At 45.3% G+C, this 19,079-nt stretch overlaps 1 protein-coding gene and 1 long non-coding RNA gene across 23 annotated transcripts in view; one reads left to right on the top strand and one right to left on the bottom strand.

The window, feature by feature from the left end:
• The window catches only part of Msi2 (musashi RNA binding protein 2), a 373,908-nt gene that overhangs the window by 122,894 nt on the left and 231,935 nt on the right, over nt 1–19,079 (top strand). For 21 of the 22 annotated variants that reach the window (XR_015447701.1, XM_087202196.1, XM_087202200.1 and 18 more), the window contains one exon: nt 4,809–4,901. The exons of the other annotated variant lie outside the window; for it this stretch is intronic. Coding sequence is in view for 20 of the 21 variants with exons in the window: in XM_087202196.1 (XP_087058322.1) it covers nt 4,809–4,901 (93 nt within the window). In the remaining variant the exon portion in view is untranslated. The remainder of the gene's footprint in view (nt 1–4,808; nt 4,902–19,079) is intronic. 22 annotated transcript variants of the gene reach the window in all.
• On the bottom strand, nt 16,005–18,818 carry LOC147821009 (uncharacterized). Its single transcript, XR_015447702.1, has 2 exons — nt 18,740–18,818; nt 16,005–16,641 (listed from the first exon to the last, which is right to left on the bottom strand). It is a non-coding gene; the product is annotated as an uncharacterized LOC147821009 (long non-coding RNA).

Here is a 19,079-nt window from a genome sequence, read left to right as displayed (position 1 = left end):
GTGATAAAAACAAGAGCTGCTTTGATTTCTCTGGGCCTCTCCCATACCCATTGAAGACTCTCCAGAGCCATTTCCTGCCTTTCCATGCCTTTGTCAAGATTAAGAAATATTTGGGGTTTTTGTTGTTTCTTTTTGCTTTTCCTTTTGTGATTAACTACTGAGTTTGAGCCAGTGGTGTTGGGGCTAAGTTTCTCTTTCCATCTCTTCTTAAAAGTAGTTCCTTTTTCCTAACCTCCTCTCACCCCATTCTGCTTTCAATGCGTGCATGCACGCACACACACACACACCCACACACACCCACCATTTGCTTTATCCTATTTTATAAAAATACAAACAGTGGCCCCCACGCTGAGTCATCATTTCAGATGGAAGCACATTTTATAAAAGAGAATTTTTATACTTTAAAAAAAAGTCTGCTCTCCGGCTGCAGGCAGGAAGGTGGGGCGCCTTTGCAGCTGTACTTAGCAGCTGGCTTCGGCCAGTTCTATGTGTAAACAGCAATTTTCCAAACTGGCATGGGTGCTGGGGCTTTCTCTGTGGAGCCAAGGGGTGTGTGGAGAGTAATGGTGTTTAGTTAAATTATGGGTCTAGATGCAAAACTCTGCAGCAAGGATTTGTGAGAGCTTGACCACTCCCTCCACACCCCCCCACACACATACACCCTGCTTCCCAGAGTGACACGCTTTAAACCCCAAACTGCAAATTGGGGCCATCTTAGGGGAGCTATAGCCCCAGAGGATGCAGGGCTCTTAGGTAGGTCTCTGGTATCCCTCGTAGTGGGAAGTGCCCATACTCCAGAGTGTTTCCTGCAACCCCTTCACTAGAAACCCCCAGGAGAGGAAGTCTGAGATCAGCTTCCTAGTGGAGTTTGGACTGAGCTCTCTCGAGCTCTTCCCATGGGAGTGCATTATGGGAGCCGGGCAATGGCATGAGAATGTTTCAGTGCCCGTGTTCTTGTACCCTGCAGAGTCCAGTACTGAACAATGTCAAGACTGTGGGCTAGGAAACTGTCACCCAAAGGGCAGGAAGGAAATAGGCAGCTGCCCTCAGTGAGTGGGAGGGACTTTGTATAAAGCAAAGGAATAAAGAGCCAGGAGGTCAGTGGGTGCCTTGTGCTCACAGTTTCCAAGGTCAGAAGAAGGTTAAAGTTTGGAGGACTGCTGTATGGTTCCTGGCATATAGGAGCCAGGAGTCGAAGGGTGGAACTAGAGTTGCACTGAACATACACATGCATGTGTGCACACACACACACACATGCACACTCACATGAGTACATTGCCTGGTGTCTGTGGGAATTTGAAGATCTCCGTTTAGTTCCACTGAGGGACTGAACCCGATAATCCCTGCCCCCTCCTCACCTTCCTGCCCTCCCCATTAGCCATGGAGACAGAGGGGAAATGGAAAGAGGAATGTGTGATTCTAGGGTCCTCTGCCTTCCGCGACCCTCGCCAGAATGCAAATCGCTGAGCAGTGCACAGTCCATTTGACAGTCATGGCATTGGGATTTCTGGAGTCAGTCACCCCCGATTCCTTCAGCACGGCCCTAGGGGAGAGGTCACCCCCCAGCTGTCCTCCCCTCTCCCGAAGCCAGGACATCGATGAGCAGCTAACCAAGTGTCGCAGATCTTCCCACTGGCCTTTCACGTTTGGAAGGTTTTGATTAAACTCGTTTCCTTCTAGTGTTTGCTGAGGGGTGGGATCCATCAGCATATCTGAGCTGGTTCCCGGAGAGGATGTTTTACTCACTTGGACACTTTGGTGCATTGTCTGAGGCCTGGGATTTTTCATCCTTCTAAGAAAAAGTGTTTTAAAGGTTTTTGGGGACTGTGTAGATTTATAGCTGGGTGTCTGCCTCTGTGTTTAGGGCTCTGTCTCAGCGTGTTTATGGCTGCAAGGTGACAGGAGAGGTTGTATGAAGAGAGACCTTTTCATTTAACCAGTTACTGGGGAACGAAGATTCTGTTGACTCCTGCAGTTTAGGATGGAGAAGGGGTGGTTGTTTCATTCTCCGGGTCCACATGGATGTTTGGAATATAGACAGGGCCTGCTCTGTACCCTCCTGCCTGACTGTAAACAATGCAGCTATGAGGCTGTGGGGTTCCTGGAATGGAATGCCTCTCCCGAGTTTCTTTAAGTTGAGAGCTCCACTAGTGCATGTTTGTATATCACCTTAGAGTTTCTTTACAGATATTTAATTACTTGGCTGGGGTTTAACAAAACTAGAAATGAAAACTCTAAAATTAAACTATTGGGAGTCTTTGCACATCTGAAACCATCTAGAGATGCAGGAAAGTGTTTTTGAAATTACAGTGGAAGAGAATAGGGCAGTAGGAGTTGTTTCTCAGAGCCTTAGATATAATGCGTCTTTCTGCTGCACAATTATTCTGAGCTTAAAGGATGAATTCAGTAATTGATTTTGGATTAAGTTGTAGCGACCATTTATTTATCACCTACACTGTGTCCTGCTAGACTCTCTGGCATATATTATTTAATTTAGTGCTATTGGGAACGCTGGGTGGTAGGCTAATTATGATGTCTACACTTTACAGTGGGTTGAATTTCATGTTCTATTAGAGTATAAGTTCTGGCAAACTAGCCTTACTGTATCTGTTGAGTGTATATAATACAGTGTGGTGATTAGTACAGGGAGAGACTTAAAGCTGGACAGGGCCAGACGGAGTTGCACTGTTACAGTGACCTTGAGCTATTAAGGGAACTAAGGGGCAGATAAGAAGAGAGATGGATAATAAGGAGCCAGAGAAAGGTACCCACCAGTTAACGAGGGGTCTTGGAACTTTGGCAGTGGAGACATTCATGGGGTCTTTATTGCATGTCCTCACCTGTGTTATCTCATCTAATATGCCACTTGTCTGAAAAGAGACCAAAACGGTAAATCACAACTTTAAACACATGGGGAAACCACTGCATGGCACTCACAGGAAACAGGAGAAAGTCCATAGGGAATGTGTGGTTGCTAGGACCGTGTCCTTTTCAATGTGTACAAGGCCCATTGCAAGGGTTTTCCCACTGAGGGTCAGCCAGCGGGCTGCAGTGGCATTTGTGCCTGTGGGAGCTGCTGAGATATAAAGCCTGAGCTCCCTAAAGTCTGAAAGCCTCTCTCCATCGTGGTTATCACACTCTTGGATTCCTGTGGCATGTGGGACCTTGGGGTTCTATCTGGTACCCCTTGGAGCAGGGAGAAAACCCAGACCTAAGGATGGGAGTCCTGTTTAAGATCACAGCTAGAATTAGACCCTGACTTTTCAGAGCCTTTTATATCCCTGTAGGTCTCTCAGGAATGCCCAGGTTACACTTAGCTGATCTGCGGGAGGTGGTCGGTCCATTGACTCACTGGAACCTGTCAGAGTCTTGGTAACAACAGTGATCCAGGTGGCTGTGGGCCCTGTACTTGGTCCCCTGTATCCATTTGTAACAGCTGTAGATAGCATTGTTGCACATAGCACCAAAACTGTTGAGACCCTGCACCCACTGAATTTCTTGATTTTTTTTAACTTTGACATTAAAACAAAAATAAAACCAACGCGTAGCCTAAACTCAGACTTCAGAATGAAGCTTATTTCCTTAATTTTTGGATCCTATACGTAAGACTTTTAGTCTCTGCCCTGAGCCATTTATATCATGGAGCTTCCTTCTCCCTTTGCCTTGGAACTGGTGCGGTTCCCAGTTGTGGCTATTTTTGCTCCTTTTTGCATCCAGCAAGCATTCACTGGGGCCGATGCGTGCTGACCATGTGCTTGGCATTGTGAATAATTCTGGGAACAGTCAGGAGCTGTCCATCTGGAGGAGGAAGGTGGCGAGTAGTGATCACCACCTAGGGATGTGGATGCGTTGTTAGAGGCTATCCAGGAGGAGGAGTAGCTCCTGGCTGGGCGGACAAGTAGGTATTTTGAGTTTTGGAGAAGGTTGTGGGACCTCGGAGAACAACAGCTTGCCATGGGAGGAGGGAGTGGAGAGGCAGCCCAGAGAGCAGGACCGGGGAGAAGAAGGGTGTGGAAACCTGGGGCTTGGTGAGCTTGACTGGGGCCCTAAGCTGAATCACTGTGAATTACACAAAATCCAGAGGGAAAAGAGTGTGGGACAGAGCTTGCAGGGTGTTCTCTGACTGCAGGTCAGCATTTGTGTTGTTTACACACATACACTAGCACCACAGCAGCTGAGCACTGTTCACACGTAGTTTTGAATTATGCGTGCAGTTTTTATTCTCTGATGGCACTGGGAAGTGGAACTCCAGAGTGCTGTACCACTGAACTACATTCCCAGTCCTTTTTATCTTGAGACGGGTGCTCACTAAGTTGCAACGCCTGGCTTCCAACTTGTGATCCTCCTGCTTCAGCCCACCGAGTAGCTGAGGTTATAGGTGTGCACCACTGTGCCTAGCTATGTGTGTAGTTCTTATCGATAAGGTTTTTTGGGTACTTTCTGGGCAGTAGTTTGAATGCATTTAGTTCTGTTTTGCATGCATCTCGTAGGTTTAAAATAGCTTGATGTAGGAAATTTCTCCATAGGTTAGTACATCAGAACGAAGTATTGTCTTGTGTACTGAGGTCCTGAAGTCACTGTGTGTCTATAGAAAACTCAAGCTTCAAGGTGGCAGGCCAAATGCCTAAGATATGCAGAGCCGCTGTCTCTAGCATCCCTAGACATCCAACAGCCAGGTCTACACAAATTGCACAGAGCTAAAGCTGTCTTCTTAGAGAAATGTGGAGTGCAGCTTATTTCAGCATCTTATTGAGCCCTGCTTCTGATAACCTGGTTAACCTGTGCCCTTCTCTTGTCATTTCTTGCAGATGGTCACAAGAACAAAGAAAATATTTGTAGGTGGATTATCTGCGAACACAGTAGTGGAAGATGTAAAGCAATATTTTGAGCAGTTTGGCAAGGTAAGCGCTGTGCAGAGTTGGATAGCACACGCCGGAGGTAGCCTGACCGGTCCTTAGGTCTGGCTTCTGTGGCCCCTGCCTCTGTCACAGCTGTGTCCTAAAGAACCTCACCCTTGGGCTGGGGATTTAGCTCAGTGGTTCCGCCCTCTGCCTTGAAAGCTCAAGGTCCTGAGTTTGATCCCTGGTACCAAAAAAAAAAAAAGAACCTCACCCTTGAACTTGACCGTCACGATTTCAGTGAAATTCAGCAGGGGCTGCGTTGGAAGAGGCCACCCTGTGGTCAGCACGGTGCCCATGCGCCTACAGGAGGAGACGAGTGGCCTTTCAGTGTGGGTTTGCTGGGCTCGGAGTGGAGGGTCAGGACTCACAGGGTGGTGGGGCTCCCATGGAAGCTGCTAGAGCCCTGTGAGCCAGACTGGCCCTCCTCATTCTGTGTCTTTCTGGAAAATGCATTGAGAGATGCAGCCCCCTGGGGTCTTTGGCAGCTCAGCTGTCCCCTGTCCAGTGCCTGAGGAGACCAGACAAGATGTCGGCCGGTGCCTGTGAGTGCTTTCTGACCTGAGTGAGTGCCTGTGAGACAGCAGCAAGATGATGCCGTGGCTCTACTGCTGAAACAGGCTGGAGCCAGGGGCCCCAAATCAGTAGGAAACTGAGGGGACAATGTGTGGACGACGGGTGGAGGATCAGATGGACAGACATAGTGAGCACCCGTGGGTGATATGCGTAAGTCAGCCTCTTTCCAATCGGAGTGGGGCACGGGCCCTTGCTCAGGGTGACAGTCCCTCAGATGGTGCTGTCACCTGGGGGCCTGGCCCTTGTTGGGTTCGTGTGGCCTCTCCCTTCTGGTTGTCATGGAAATGGCAGATCCAAGGAGGCTGGAGGGTGAGGGCTGAACTGGCTCTCTGCTTCCTGCACCTTTGAGTGCATGTGAGTGTTGTCCCAGGAGCCCAGGTGCAGGACGGTGTCTTTCCACACCAGTCTGTTTCCCCTTCTGAAGGACTGACGTGGCATCCTGAGAAGACATGGTGCCGGTTCTTAGTCTGTCACTCATTTACTCCCATGATGGCTGTCACACCTGCCATAGGGAGGATGAGGATGGCCACCCACTGGCCAGCCTGGAGGTTCTAAGCTTTTGATTTGTTTGCCCAGGGCGATGGACAGCTATGACTCCATCCCTAGGTGAGAGCCATGACCTTTGTTTGGCCTCCAAATGGAGATTTTCCTGGCTCGTGTTTATCAGAGACCGTGCAGCAAGGAGACACCAGCCTCTTCCAGCCTGGCTGTACATTTGAAATGACACCGTGTTGCTCATCTAGGCAGGTTATGAAAGATGCCTCCCCATGGCCCTTCTGCATTGCTAGTTGGAAGCTGATTCCTTCTGGCTGGTTCTAAGGAACAGGCAGGTGTGTCAGTGACTACACATGTCCAGTTCCTCTCTCTCCAAGTGATTTAAAGCACCAAGGAAGATTTGTCCATCACCTGGGCCCCACCTTGCCAGGGAGAGGAAGTGGAAATAATGAAATGAAACAAGTCCATCTTGCATAATGGGACGCTGTGGAGGGTAGGCCTTTGTTACTGTCTTCCTGCCTTTAAAACAAGTCCAAGGGTAGTGTTTGCAAACAAGAGATGGGATTTCTTTTTCGAGCCATAACCTGTCTGGGAATCTCATGGGCCTATTTGTAGGTGTCAGGGAAGTTGATGCTGCCTAGCCGTCAGAGTATTCCAGACAGGCACATACTTGCCAGCACACAGTACATCTCTGCACATCCCCAGACCTCGGTTGTGTCTCTCTTTCCCCCACCCCTCCTCTCTCCTTCCTTCCCCCCTTTCTTTCGGCTTGTCTTCTGCTGTTTTTCATGAACGCTTATAATCCTGACCCCATATGCCAGCAGTGGGGTGCTCTGCAAGCTTTGGCCGTGCCCACGGCAGCTCCTGTCCCTGCTCTGAGAACAGTTGTCCTTTTGTCTGGGAAGCAGCCATTGACCATCTTCCCTGGCATGGCACTTGCTGGGTCTGATGTAGCCCAGTTAGTTTTACACTAATGTGTGTGGATCCCGGCAGGATGTGTAAACTTACCAAGTGGCTTAGGATTCAAGGACTAAGGAGGCTTCTGAATATATCAAAACCATAGCAGTCTCTCTGCTCATGTGTTTGTAGCTTGTTTCATACATACACTCTGCCTGTTTTCTGGGTCCGTCTGCAGAGGAGCTTGTTTCTCGTTGGCAGGTGGCTGGTATAACATCTGTGGCCCCTTGGGCAGGGCTTACCACCTCTCGGGATTCTGGTATCATTCATTTGAATACAGAATGATCAAAGTAGGAAGAGTCTGGTGCGAGGCCTTAGGGGCCATGAGAAAATCCAGTATCTGAGAAAGGAGGTAACAGATAAATTGACGAACTGACTGCCTCTCAGTAGTTCATTTTCTGGTTGAAGGGAGCAGGACATGTAGCATGTGTGCGCGCACACACGCACACACACACACACACGCTCACATGTGCATAAGTTATACTCACAGCCACATACATACACACATGTGACATTTTGGGGGGCTGTCTTCTACCCAATTGCAGATTAGTGAGGTGTAAATTCTGTTGTTTCTGAGTGCTTCCTAAGTGTCAAATTCTGGGCCAGGCCTTCACCTTCCACTGTCTTGTGTCATTTTCCTGTGGGGGTTGCACATTGTTACATGGGGTATGGATGGGTCTGTGTTTTTGGCTCAAGGTCATAGCCTCCCGAGAGGTAGAGCTGGATACAGACTCCTCCTCCCCAGCATTGTCTGATCATAGAACTGACAAGGTGCTAGGCTGTGTCCCCATTGCTGACCAATCTCCGGGACAGACTGAGGGCGGGGAAGCTGCAAAGAAGAAGGGACAGTGTCCCATCAGTGTGCCTGGGGCAGCAATATTGAGGACCGTGGACCTCTGTCTTCTTCTGCCTGCACAGTGGATGTTGGTAAAGTCAGGGAGTGACAAAGTCAGCCAAGGTGACCCAGGTAAGGCAGTGTGAGAGCCAGAATACACAACTGCCTTCCTCTGCCTCTGCCTGTAGGACTCTGCACCGTCCTACAGCCTCCATACAGGCTGTGCTGCTTTTTGGGTTTCCTTCACTGTCATTCCTCTCTCTTCTGCCTCTTCCCATCCTGCCTGTGTGGCATCTGCTCCAACTGTTTATTTCAGGTGGCAATCAAGATGGTAAGACTGTTATCAAGGGGCTGAGCTAAGGGAGTTTAAATATGTCATTACAGTAAGTGGAGTGGGTGCAGAATGACACACTGAGAGCTTTAAATAACTCAAATTGGAGGCTTGTAAACCCCTTTGTGCCTCTGACCCACCTTCCTCCCTGAGGGCTAAGCCCTCAGGTTAGAGACCTGGACACTTGTTTATTGTCAAAATGAAATCACGGAGTGTGACCATTTTTTGCAAGGATGCGACTACCGTAGGTGACCGTCCTTCCCCCAGTGGCTGTCCTTATGTGTCCTTGGACAAAGGTCAGGTAGAAAGCTAGTCCAGGCCTTCCTGCTGAGCCTGACAGTGCGATGACCCTCTTGTGACTCTGTGATGGGTTATGTATTCATGGACCTCAGTTTCTTTTTTTTTCATTATTAAATTCTTTTATTGGTACATTGTAGGTATACAACACAATTACATTTCTCATTGGGAGCCACCCTTCCCTATTTACAAAGGCTTTATTTCCATCTTTTCCATTTCTCATCATTTTTCCTTTCCCTTCTTTCCTTTCCCCTGCCCCTCCCACTACCCCTACCCCTTTGGACCTTTTCTTCCTATTTTGCATTATCAATTATTCATTCTAATCATTGGTACATTTTAGGTATACAATATAATAACATTCATCATTGGAAATTTGCAACTTTACATAGTCTCTCTTGGTTCTTATTTTTCACCCTTGCCCAGCCCTCCCTTCAACCCCTCCATTCCTCCCTATTTACAAAGATTTTGTTCCTATTTTTCCATTTTCTCATATTAACCCCATTCCCTTCTATCCTTTCCCCTTGCCCTCCCACTTCCTTCCCCTTTGCCCCTTGTCTTCCTATTTCACATTACCTATTATACATTTAGTCCTTATTTACACTTTCAGTTTCTCACACCAGAGAAACTATTCGGTATTTATACATGTGTGTCCTATTTATTTCACTTAAGAGTATCGCCTCAATGTGCATCCATTTAGCTATAAATGTCTCTAATTTCTCATTCTTTATGGCTGAGTAGTACTCCATTTTATAAAAAAACCACATTTTCTTTATCCAGTCTCCAGTTGATGGGCATTTGGGCTGTTTCCAAGTTTTAGCTATCACAAACTGTGCTGCTATGAACATGGGTGCACATATATCACTGTGGTATGATTCTTTTAACTTTTGGGGGAAGACCCCCAGCAGTGGAATAGCGGGGTCAAATGGGACTTCCATTCCTAGTTCTTTGCGACATCTCCATACTGATTTCCACAGTGGTTGCACCAGTCTACACTCCCACCAGCAGTGGAGCAAGGTTCCTCTTTCCCCAGAGCCCCTCCAGCATTTGTTATTGGTTGATTTCATGATAGTAGCCATTCTTTCTGGAGTGAAGTGGAATCTCAGTGTTGTTTTCATTTGCATCTCTTGAATGACCAGTGATGTTGAACATTTTTTCCTGTATTTATTTTGCTATTTCTACTTCCTCGTCTGAGAAATGTCTGTTCATTTCAGATGCCCATTTTCGGATTGGGTCTTTAAATTTGGGAGGTCTGGTCTTTTTAAGTCCTTTATAGATTTGAGATAGTAGACCTGTGTCTGAGGAAGAGCAGGTAAAGATTTTTTCCCACATTGTGAGTTGTCTCTTCACACTGCTGGTGGTTCCTCTTGCTGTGCAGAAGCCTTTTAATAAGAAGAGATCCCACTTGTTGATTGTTTGTGCTAGTTCACCGGCAACTGAGGTTTGTTCATAAAATCTTTTCCTACACCGATGTCTTCAAGGGTTCTACCTAACCTCTGTTCCAACTGGTTCAGAGTTTCTATTTTAATATTTAGATCTTTAATCCATTTTGATTTTAGTTTAGTGCATGGTGAGAGATATAGGTCTAGTTTTAATCTTTGGCAAGTTGAAGCCCAATTTTTCCAGCACCATTTATTAAAGAGGCTATCTTTCTTCCAGTGAGGGTGTTTGGCTCCTTTATTGAAGATGAGATGGCTGAGTGTGTCTGGAGTTGTTTCTGCATCTTCTAATCTGTTCCACTGGTCCTCAAGTCTGTTTCTTTGCCAGTACCATGCTGTTTTTATCACAGTAGCTTTGTAGTATAGTTGCAGGTTGGGGATTGTGATACCCCCTGCCATGTCTCTGTTACCTAGAATTGCTTTTGCTATTCTGGGTCTCTTCTTTTTCCAAAAGAATCTTTGGATTGTTTTCTCAAGGTCCATGAAGTATGCTGCTGGAATCTCAATTGGAATTGCATTAAATCTATATAGCAGTTTGGGAAGTATGGCCATTATCATTATATTAATCCTTCCTACCCAGGAGCAGGGGATGTCTGTCCATTTTCTGATATCTTCAATCTCTCTTTTCAGAGTGCCATAGTTTTCAGAAGAGGTCTTTGATTTTTTTCGTTAGGTTGATTCCTAGGTATTTCAGTTTTTTGGATGCTATTGTGAAAGGAATTATTTGCCCTATTTCTCTCTCAGTGAGTCTGTCATTTGTGTAGAGGAAAGCTATTGATTTTTGTATGTTGACCTTGTAACCAGCTACTTGACTGAATTTGGTTATTAAGTCTAGAAGACTTTTGGTGGAGTTCTTGGGGTCTTCTATACAGAGTATCATGTCATCTGCAAATAATGACATTTTGACTTCTTCATTTCCTATCTTTATTCCTTTTCTTTCTTTCTCTTGTCTACTTGCTGTGGCTAATGTTTCCAGAACTATATTGAACAAGAGTGGTGATAGTGGACATCCTTGTCTTGTTCCTGATTTGAGTGTGAAGGATTTCAGTTTGTGACCATTTTGTATGATATTGGCTGTTGGTTTTTCAGAGATGGCTTCTATCAGTTTGAGGTAGAGACCATGTATTCCAATTTTTTTGTAGGGTTTTTATCATAAATGCATGTTGGATTTTGTCATTTGCTTTTTCTGCATCTATGGAAATAATCATATGGTTTTTGTCCTTGGCTCTATTGATACAGTGTATTACATTGATTGATTTGCATATATTGAACCATCCCTGCATCCCTGGGATGAATCCCACTTGATCAGGGTGTATGATCTTCTTGATGATCTTCTGCATTCTGTTTGCCAGTATCTTATTGAGGATTTTTGCATCTATATTCATTAGTGAGATTGGCCTATAGTTCTCCTTTTTGGTTGGGTCTTTCTCTGCTTTGGGGATCAAGGTGATGCTTGCTTCCAGGAATGAATTTGGGAGTATTGCTTCCCTTTCAATTTCATTGAAGATCTTAAACACTAGTGGCAGCAGTTCCTCTCTAAATGTCTTGTAGGATTCAGCAGTGAAGCCTTCAGGGCCCGGGCTTTTCTTAGTTGATAAGTTTTTAATTACATTTTCAATTTCATTGGTTGATATTGGGTTGTTTAGAATTTTTAGGTGTTCTTTGTTCAACTTTGGTAATTCATATTTATCTAGAAATCTGTCCATTTCTTCTGTGTTGTCCATCTTATTGGCGTATAGGTTCTGGCAGTAGGCATTGATGATCCTCTGGATTTCTGCTGGGTCTGTTGTAATTTCACCCTTTTCATTCCTAATTGCATGGATTTGGGCCTTTTCTTTCTTTTTTCTGACAAGGTTGGCTAAGGGTTTATCAATTTTGTTGATTCTTTCGAAGAACCAACTCTTGGCTTCATTGATTTTTTTTGTATTGTTCTCTTAGTCTCCATTGCATTGATTTCTCCTCTGATCTTTATAATTTCCTCCCTTGTATGAGCTCTGGGGTTGTCCTGTTCTTCTTTTTCTAGAAGCTTGAGGTGTAGCATCAGCTTGTTTAATTGGGCTTGTTCTGTTTTCCTAATATGCATATTCACTACTATGAATTTCCCTCGTAAGACTGCTTTCATTGTGTCCCATAGGTTCCGATATGTTGTATTGTCATTGTCATTTAATTGAAGGAACTGTCTGATTTCTTCTTTAATTTCCTCTGTGACCCATTGGTTATTCAGAAGTGTGTTGTTCAATTTCCATGTGTTTATGAAATTTTTTGAGTTTCTTTTGCTATGGATCTCCAATTTCATCGCACTATGGTCTGATAATATACAGAGGATAACTTCAGTTCCTTTGCACTTAAACATGTTCTGTGTGTGAAGATGTGGTCTATTTTGGAGAATGACCCATGTGCACCTGAGAATAATGTGTATTCTGATTTTGTGGGGTGGAAGACTCTGTAAACATCTGTTAAGTTCATTTGTTCAAGAGTTCGATTGAGTTCTGGTATTTCATTACTTATTTTTTGTCTAGTTGATCTATCTATTTGTGACAGTGGGGTGTTGAGGTCCCCCACTACAATTGTATTAGTGCATATATGACTTTTCATGTCCGTTAGTATTTGTTTTATATAGTTGGGCGCACTAGTGTTTGGTGCATAGATATTTATGATTGTCATCTCTTCCTCTTGGATTGTTCCCTTTACAAGGATGTAGTGTCCTTCTTTGTCTCTCTTAATCAGTGTTGGTTTGAAATCTACTTGATCTGCAAAGAGGATAGCTACTCCTGCTTTTTTTCAGGTTCCTGTCACATGGAGTATTGTTTTCCACCCTTTAACTTTCAGTCTATGAGTTTCCTTTTGAATGAAGTGTGTTTCTTGTATGCAGCATATTGTTGGATTTTGCTTCTTGACCCATTCTGCCAGTCTATTTCTTTTGAGTAGTGAATTGAGACCATTAACATTGATGGTTATAACTGAAACGTATTGACTTGTCATTGCCATCCATGACTTTTTCTTTTTGTTGGGTTCTCCCCCTTTACATTTAATTTCTTGTCATGCCAGATGGGTTCATTCTGCTTTGCTTCCTGGGGTTGTGATCCTCAATGTCTGTTCCTAGGATATTGTGTAAAATTCTTTGGAGTGCTGGTTTGGTATCCACGAAGTTCTTAAGGTGCTCTTTGTCATGAAAGTATCTTATTTCTCCATCGATTTTGAAAGATAGTTTTGCAGGGTACATCAATCTGGGTTGGAGGCTGTTTTCTTTAGGGCTTGGAATATGTCAGTCCAAGCTCTTCTTGCCTTGATGGTTTGTGTTGAGAAGTCTGCTGTGATTCTGATGGGCTTTCCTTTGTATTTGATTTGTTTCTTTTCTCTAACTGCTTGTAGAACTTTGTTCTTCTGTTGAGTTTCTGGAATCTTAACACTTATATGCCTATGTGTAGATTTTTTTTTGATCAAGGCTATTTGGAGTCCTATATACCTCACTTATCTGTATGTCAAGCTCTTTTCCCCTGCTTGGGAAGTTTTCTGCCATTATTTCTGTGAAGAGATTTTTATGTCATCTGCGCTCTCTCCTGTTTCTTCATTGACTTCAATCAGTCTTATGTTATTCTTCTTTGCATCATCTAGCAGCTGCTGGATTGATTTCTCATGTTCCCTTATAATTTTGAAGCAATTTTTCTTTTCCTGGTCACTAATTGCAATCTTATCTTCTATATCTGAAATTCTGTCCTCACATTGGCTCATTCTGCTGTGTAGTAGACTTTCAATGGAGTTTTTCATGTCCTGGAAATCTATTTGCATCTGTTTTATGGATTCCATTTGTTTCCTATGTTGGGATTCCATCATGTTCCTGAGCTCCTCTCTAGATTTATTAATCATGTCTTGCACTAGGGGCACAATTTCTCCTGTTGTCTGAGAAGTCATTTCTGATTTCATTTTTTCCAGATCCCCTTTTGTTGCCAGTTCAGTGGGTCCAGGTGGTTGAGTATCAGAGTGTTCCATCTCATTTCCCTTTGGGGTTGCTGTAGGTGATCTGGAAGTCTGGTTTTGAGACTTATTTACGTGTTTTCTCATTTCAACTGGGGTGGGGGCTGTTGGCGCCTGCACGGATTACCTCCTCTGAGCTGGGAGAGGTGGGACAGGGGCCGGGAGCAGCGGTAAGGATGGTGGCCCAAAAGCCCTTTCCTGTGGGCTGGGAGCAGCGGGAGGGATGATGGCCGGGAAGCCCCTTCCTCTGGACCAGGAGCAGTGCGATGGTGGCTCAGAAGCCCCTCCCTCTGGGCCGAGAGCAGTGGGAGGGATGGAGGCCCGGAAGCCCCTTCCTCTGGGCCAGGAGAGGCGGGACAGAAGGTGGCCCAAAAGCCCTATCCTCTGGTCTGGGAGCAGCGGGAGGGATGGTGGCCAGGAAGCCCCTTCCTCTGGACCAGGAGCAGTGGGACGGCGGCTCAGAAGCCCCTACCTCTGGACCAGGAGCAGCGGGACTCAGTACCGTGGTCTAGTGGTCCGGTGTCCTCTGCGTCTTTGTAGTGTGGAACCAGGTGGCTGTACAGAGGAGCGGGGGTGGGGGTCCAGTGGATTGTTGCCGGGCGCGAGCTGATTTGGTGTGTTCCGCGCAAGTCGGGACCTCGGTAGGGCGTGGGCAAACCTGCCTGTGTGCAGCGGGCTGATTCAGCTTCTTCCGGGCCTCAGTTTCTTTTCTGAGGAAAGGAGTTGAGAAACTTACAGGGTTGAGAAATTTGTAAGGATAGTAAATCTTTTTGGCTTTGCAAGCCATATGGTCTTTATTGTAGCTACTCACTGCTGTTGTTGGAGGGTGAAAGCAGCCATAACCAACATGTAAACAGATGGGTGTGGTTATGCACACAAAAAAACTTTGTAAAAAGAGATGACAGCCTGGATTTGGCCCATGGGCCATAGTATGCTGACCCCTGCGTGGAATTAGTTCTAAGGAGGTTTTATGCTTAGAAAATCAGTAATGTAAAAAAACATTTCAATATAAGTAGATTTTAATTCAAGGCATCTACATACTGTAACCAGAATAAGACATCATCAGAGGTGGTGAACATGGTATATAATAAGCAAAACAGTCTTAACCATGTTAGAGTTTATTTCTAGACTTCATGATGCAGGAGAAGTTATGGGATTCTTTATTTGAACAAAGGCACTATTTATAAACTGGAATCCTCTTCCTATAAGAAAGACCCAGAAAAAGCATGTTGTTACTTCCATTTTTCACATGCTGGATCAAAACTAATGGAACTTGGGATTACAGGTTTCAGATTTTAGTATGAAGATACTTTTTCTGTATGTTAATATTCCCGAAGTAGAGTTTTCTGTGCTCAGTGCCAAGCCTTTAATGCATCTTAAAATGTGCCTCTCAGAGATGCCAAGTGAGATGGGATGACATAGCTCTTCATGCAGGTGCTGAGAAAGAAGTTGTCTAAGATCATGCTACCCGGGCTGGGGGGAGCCCAGTGGACACTCAGCTCTGCACAGTCTCCCCCTCAACTGTTTTCCCTGTTTATAAAACCCAGGCTCCCACTTTGGCATGAAGCAGCCTCTTCTTCCCAGGGAGCAGATTTTGTTCATTTGTCAAAAACGTTGATCATGAGTAATTTATTTAACTGCCTTGGCTTCTTAGTGGACGTTATCTGTGTTCATGATTTCTTATACACAGGAGTGATATATTTAGTCCATTTCAAAAAATGGCAGGTAAATGATGTTCTGATACTCCCATGCAGCCCCAGACGATGAATCGGCCTGTTCTCCACACACAGTCACCCCAAAGAGCCCAGCTTGGTAATTAAAATGCACTGGATCAAAAAAACTCCCATGTATGCTGGTTCCCCCCTTCTCCCCTTTAGGCCCCTCCTTCAAGTACCAGTTTCTTACATTCTCACTTATAGGATTTTGGAGATCAAAAAGAGAACTTTTAAAGTGAGCAAAGCCTTTGCTTCATCCAGAAGCAGTTCCGCACCTTCCAGCTGCCTCCCACAAGGACAGGGCCGCTCAGGTGCCTGCCTCTTGAGGTGATTTTGGCTTTATAGGACTTCTGTGAAAGCTGGGCAGCCTCTGTGCGGAGGCTTCCAATTATACTTCACATGGTGAACTATGTAATTAGTTTGGAAGACTTATGCTTAGTCATTGGTTTATCCTAATCGGCTTTGGCTTTCCCCAACAACAAAGTGAGCTTATTTTGCTAAGCTGAAACGACTCTGCACCCTTTGTCCTGCCTTTTATTGTCTCATTCCTTTCATTCTGTTTTACTGCCAAAGTTCTGTTTCATTAGGCCTACAAGTCATTTCCAATTCAGTGGGCTGCTACAATCCGGCCTTCATCACTAGGCTGCCCTGGTTCCCATGTCCCTTCTGGGCCAGTGCCCGAGTCTGAGGCTTGAAGTGAGGACTTTAACCCCTTCCTGGGCCAGTCCCTGGTCATCATGATGGAAGAAAAGGCCACAAGGACACGATTTGGAAAGTCCCAGATCGTCAGGTCTCACAGAAGGATGGCTCTGGGAAAGGGGAGAATCCTTGGAGCCCTCTCTGGTGGCCTTGGGTTGTGTGTGGGCCTGTGAAAGTTTACTTGAGCTCCCGACAGTGGTGTTTGAAAGCTTTTTGGAGTAAAGAAAAGCTGAAAGCAAGAATGAATTGGCCTTTTAATATGATGAGATCTCCTCATTCATTCCTCCGGAGCGGGGGTTGTTGAAGCACTTTCTGAGGGTATCTGTAGCTGTTATTTCCTAGCCCCAGGGTGGGTGTGATGGCGGCCATGTCCACAGCTCATGGTCACATAGTCCTTTTGATGCCTTCTGTGTGAGGAGAATAGTACCTAGAATAAAAATATTATGAAGCCTTTGAAATTTGAAAGGCAAGAGAAGTGTGAGAAAATACATAAGCAAGTTAATCATAGTCCTGAAAGCGGCCTGTGATCTAAGGTAGAATTTTATCACTTCCAAATGTGTGTTGCAGATAAATGGTATGGGGTTCTCTCAGAGGAGGCCTGGGAAACAAAAGTCATGTGTGCCCTCTGTGGGTATGGGTTGACTGGAAAGTGATCAGTCAGCTTGCCCAGGCCTTGCTTGTCACCTGTTGACCTTTCACCTGAGATGTTCCTCAGACCTTCTTTAGCTGTAACTGTAGAGTGGACCACGCAGGATAGTCTAGGATAGTTTTCCTCTTCCTGTTGAGCTCTGCTGAAGGCAACTTTGGGATTTGGGTTTCCTTCCTATGAGAACCCAGAGCAAGGCCAGAGCTACCCCTGTGTGTTACTCCTTCTCTGATCTGCGTCAGCCCCATCCTTCAGAAGTGTGTCCTATCGGGAGGGGACTTTATTTGCTCCCTTACATGTGAAAAGTTCCCCTCAGCAGACAGGAAAATGCTGCCAGGCTAGGGGCACGGAGTAAACCCACATAACCCCCAGGACTGTGCCTCTCCTGCCAAACAGCTTTGGCTTTTCCTGCCCATCTTTGCTACCCTAGACCAATTTCTGCTGCAGCCAGTAGAGGCTATCGAGTTGGAAACAGATTGAGCACCCTAACCTCACTTTTCCTAAATCTTCATATTTTTCGCTTCAAAAAGAGTTCTGAAAAAGATAGTGGGTTTCCAGGAAAACTTCCATTTTCCTTTCAGTGTATAAAATATAACCAGCTGTTGTTAGGCAAAGGCATCAGACATTATTATTGCTCTGTTAACAGTGTTTTAAAATATACAAATAGAAAAATAGAATCCCTTCTGGGTAGCAAGCTGGGAAAACTTTGAGATTATGCTAATCAAATGCCATGCTCGTTTGCATAGTGGGTAGAGGCAGGAGGCCCAAACTTTGCCACCACTGTTTAAATGCGTTTTCCAGTATGGTTTGGCTGTATTTAGTTTTTCTGCCTCTGGCCCAAGAGGAAAGAGGCCAGGGGCAGAGCAGCCCTTGGACGCCAAGGAGTTAATGAGGCCAACGGTGGGAGAGGAGGGGAGTGAAGTATTTCTAACAGCTCACCTTCCCAGAGTCCTCCTGGAGGCCTCTGAAGAGGTCACTTACAATGGAGTTGTTAGCATGAGAAAAGAAAGCTTTCTCTCCCTAGATGTAGTTCAGTGGGAACTGAAAGTGTACCAGAAATCATGGCTCAGGCTTGTGCCAGGGGGTGCAAGGGGTGGTTCTTACGGAAGAGAAAGCACAGTTCATTTAGACTTGGCTCAATAGAAATTGAGCTCTATTGTTTGGTAGAGTGAACATTGATATGGAGATTCCCTCCTGCCCCCCACCTGGCAATAGGATACCCCATTACATGGGTCGCATGTGCTTTTCTTTTTCCTTCCTTTCTCTTTCCCTTTTTTTCCTTCTTTTGTCCCCATAGAAATAGTCTCTGTAGAACGGCCGGATTTGTCAAGTTTTACTGCCCTCTAAATTTTTACAGCTCTGTGTTTTCAGACTTGGTATTTGTGAATTAGCTCAGAGCAGGCTGCCAATCTGTGCTTTATTTACATTCGAAGCCATAATAGTGAGAGCCCCAGAAAAAAAATGTTAATATGCAGGCAGAGGCAGAAGGGGGTGAATTTCTGACTGTTGCTAACCTCACCACTGCCTTTAAAACTAATCATGAGGCACACGGCTGATATTTAATAGCTTTTAGCTGATTATTTTTCTTCTCCTCCTCTTTCTTTTCTGTCCAAGTTGACCTGGGTGTACTTGAGCGGAAATGAAGTCATCCAAATGCTGAATTAGAATAATCACAGGCCTCTAAGAATGAAATGGAAGCAGAGATTAAATGGTGGAGAGAAAGCTGGCATTAATAAGCACCCGGAAAACTTTGCATAAAATAAATAGATTGAATACATTGAATTTGTATATGCTGCTTCCATTTTCCCTCCACTTTGTGTTGCCTTAGGAGAGTCAGTTACTGGCAAAATTGAATTTGATTTGCCTTCAGGCCACATACCTTCTGCAGCCTAGGTGATGACCCTTTCTTCGTGGGACATTTGTGCAATCATGATGTTTCCAAGATGGAAGAATCTGGTTGGAAGAGTCTGTTGCCGTGAAAGGTTGATGATTCCTCGCTGCAGCTTGCGGGGAGGGGTGGCTGGAGACAGATGCAAGAGGAGAGGATGGGAGACAATATTATAATCGATGGATTCCTACTTGTAGGGCCTTCTCCCCACGGCCTGGGCAGGATGAAGGTAGGGTGTCCAACTGTCCTGGTTTTCCTGGGTTGGAGGGGGTTTCCAGGAGTGTAGGAATTACAGGCCAGATGAGTAGCACCCTAAATAAAGGGGAGGTGA

Source organism: Heterocephalus glaber, unplaced genomic scaffold, assembly GCF_053883595.1.
Source record: "Heterocephalus glaber isolate CG9 unplaced genomic scaffold, H.glaber_assembly_v1.0 deba00001773, whole genome shotgun sequence".
Classification (NCBI taxonomy): Eukaryota; Metazoa; Chordata; class Mammalia; order Rodentia; family Bathyergidae; genus Heterocephalus; species Heterocephalus glaber.
The sequence above is the reverse complement of the archived record's forward strand: the minus strand, read 5'-3'. Positions and strand labels throughout refer to the sequence as shown.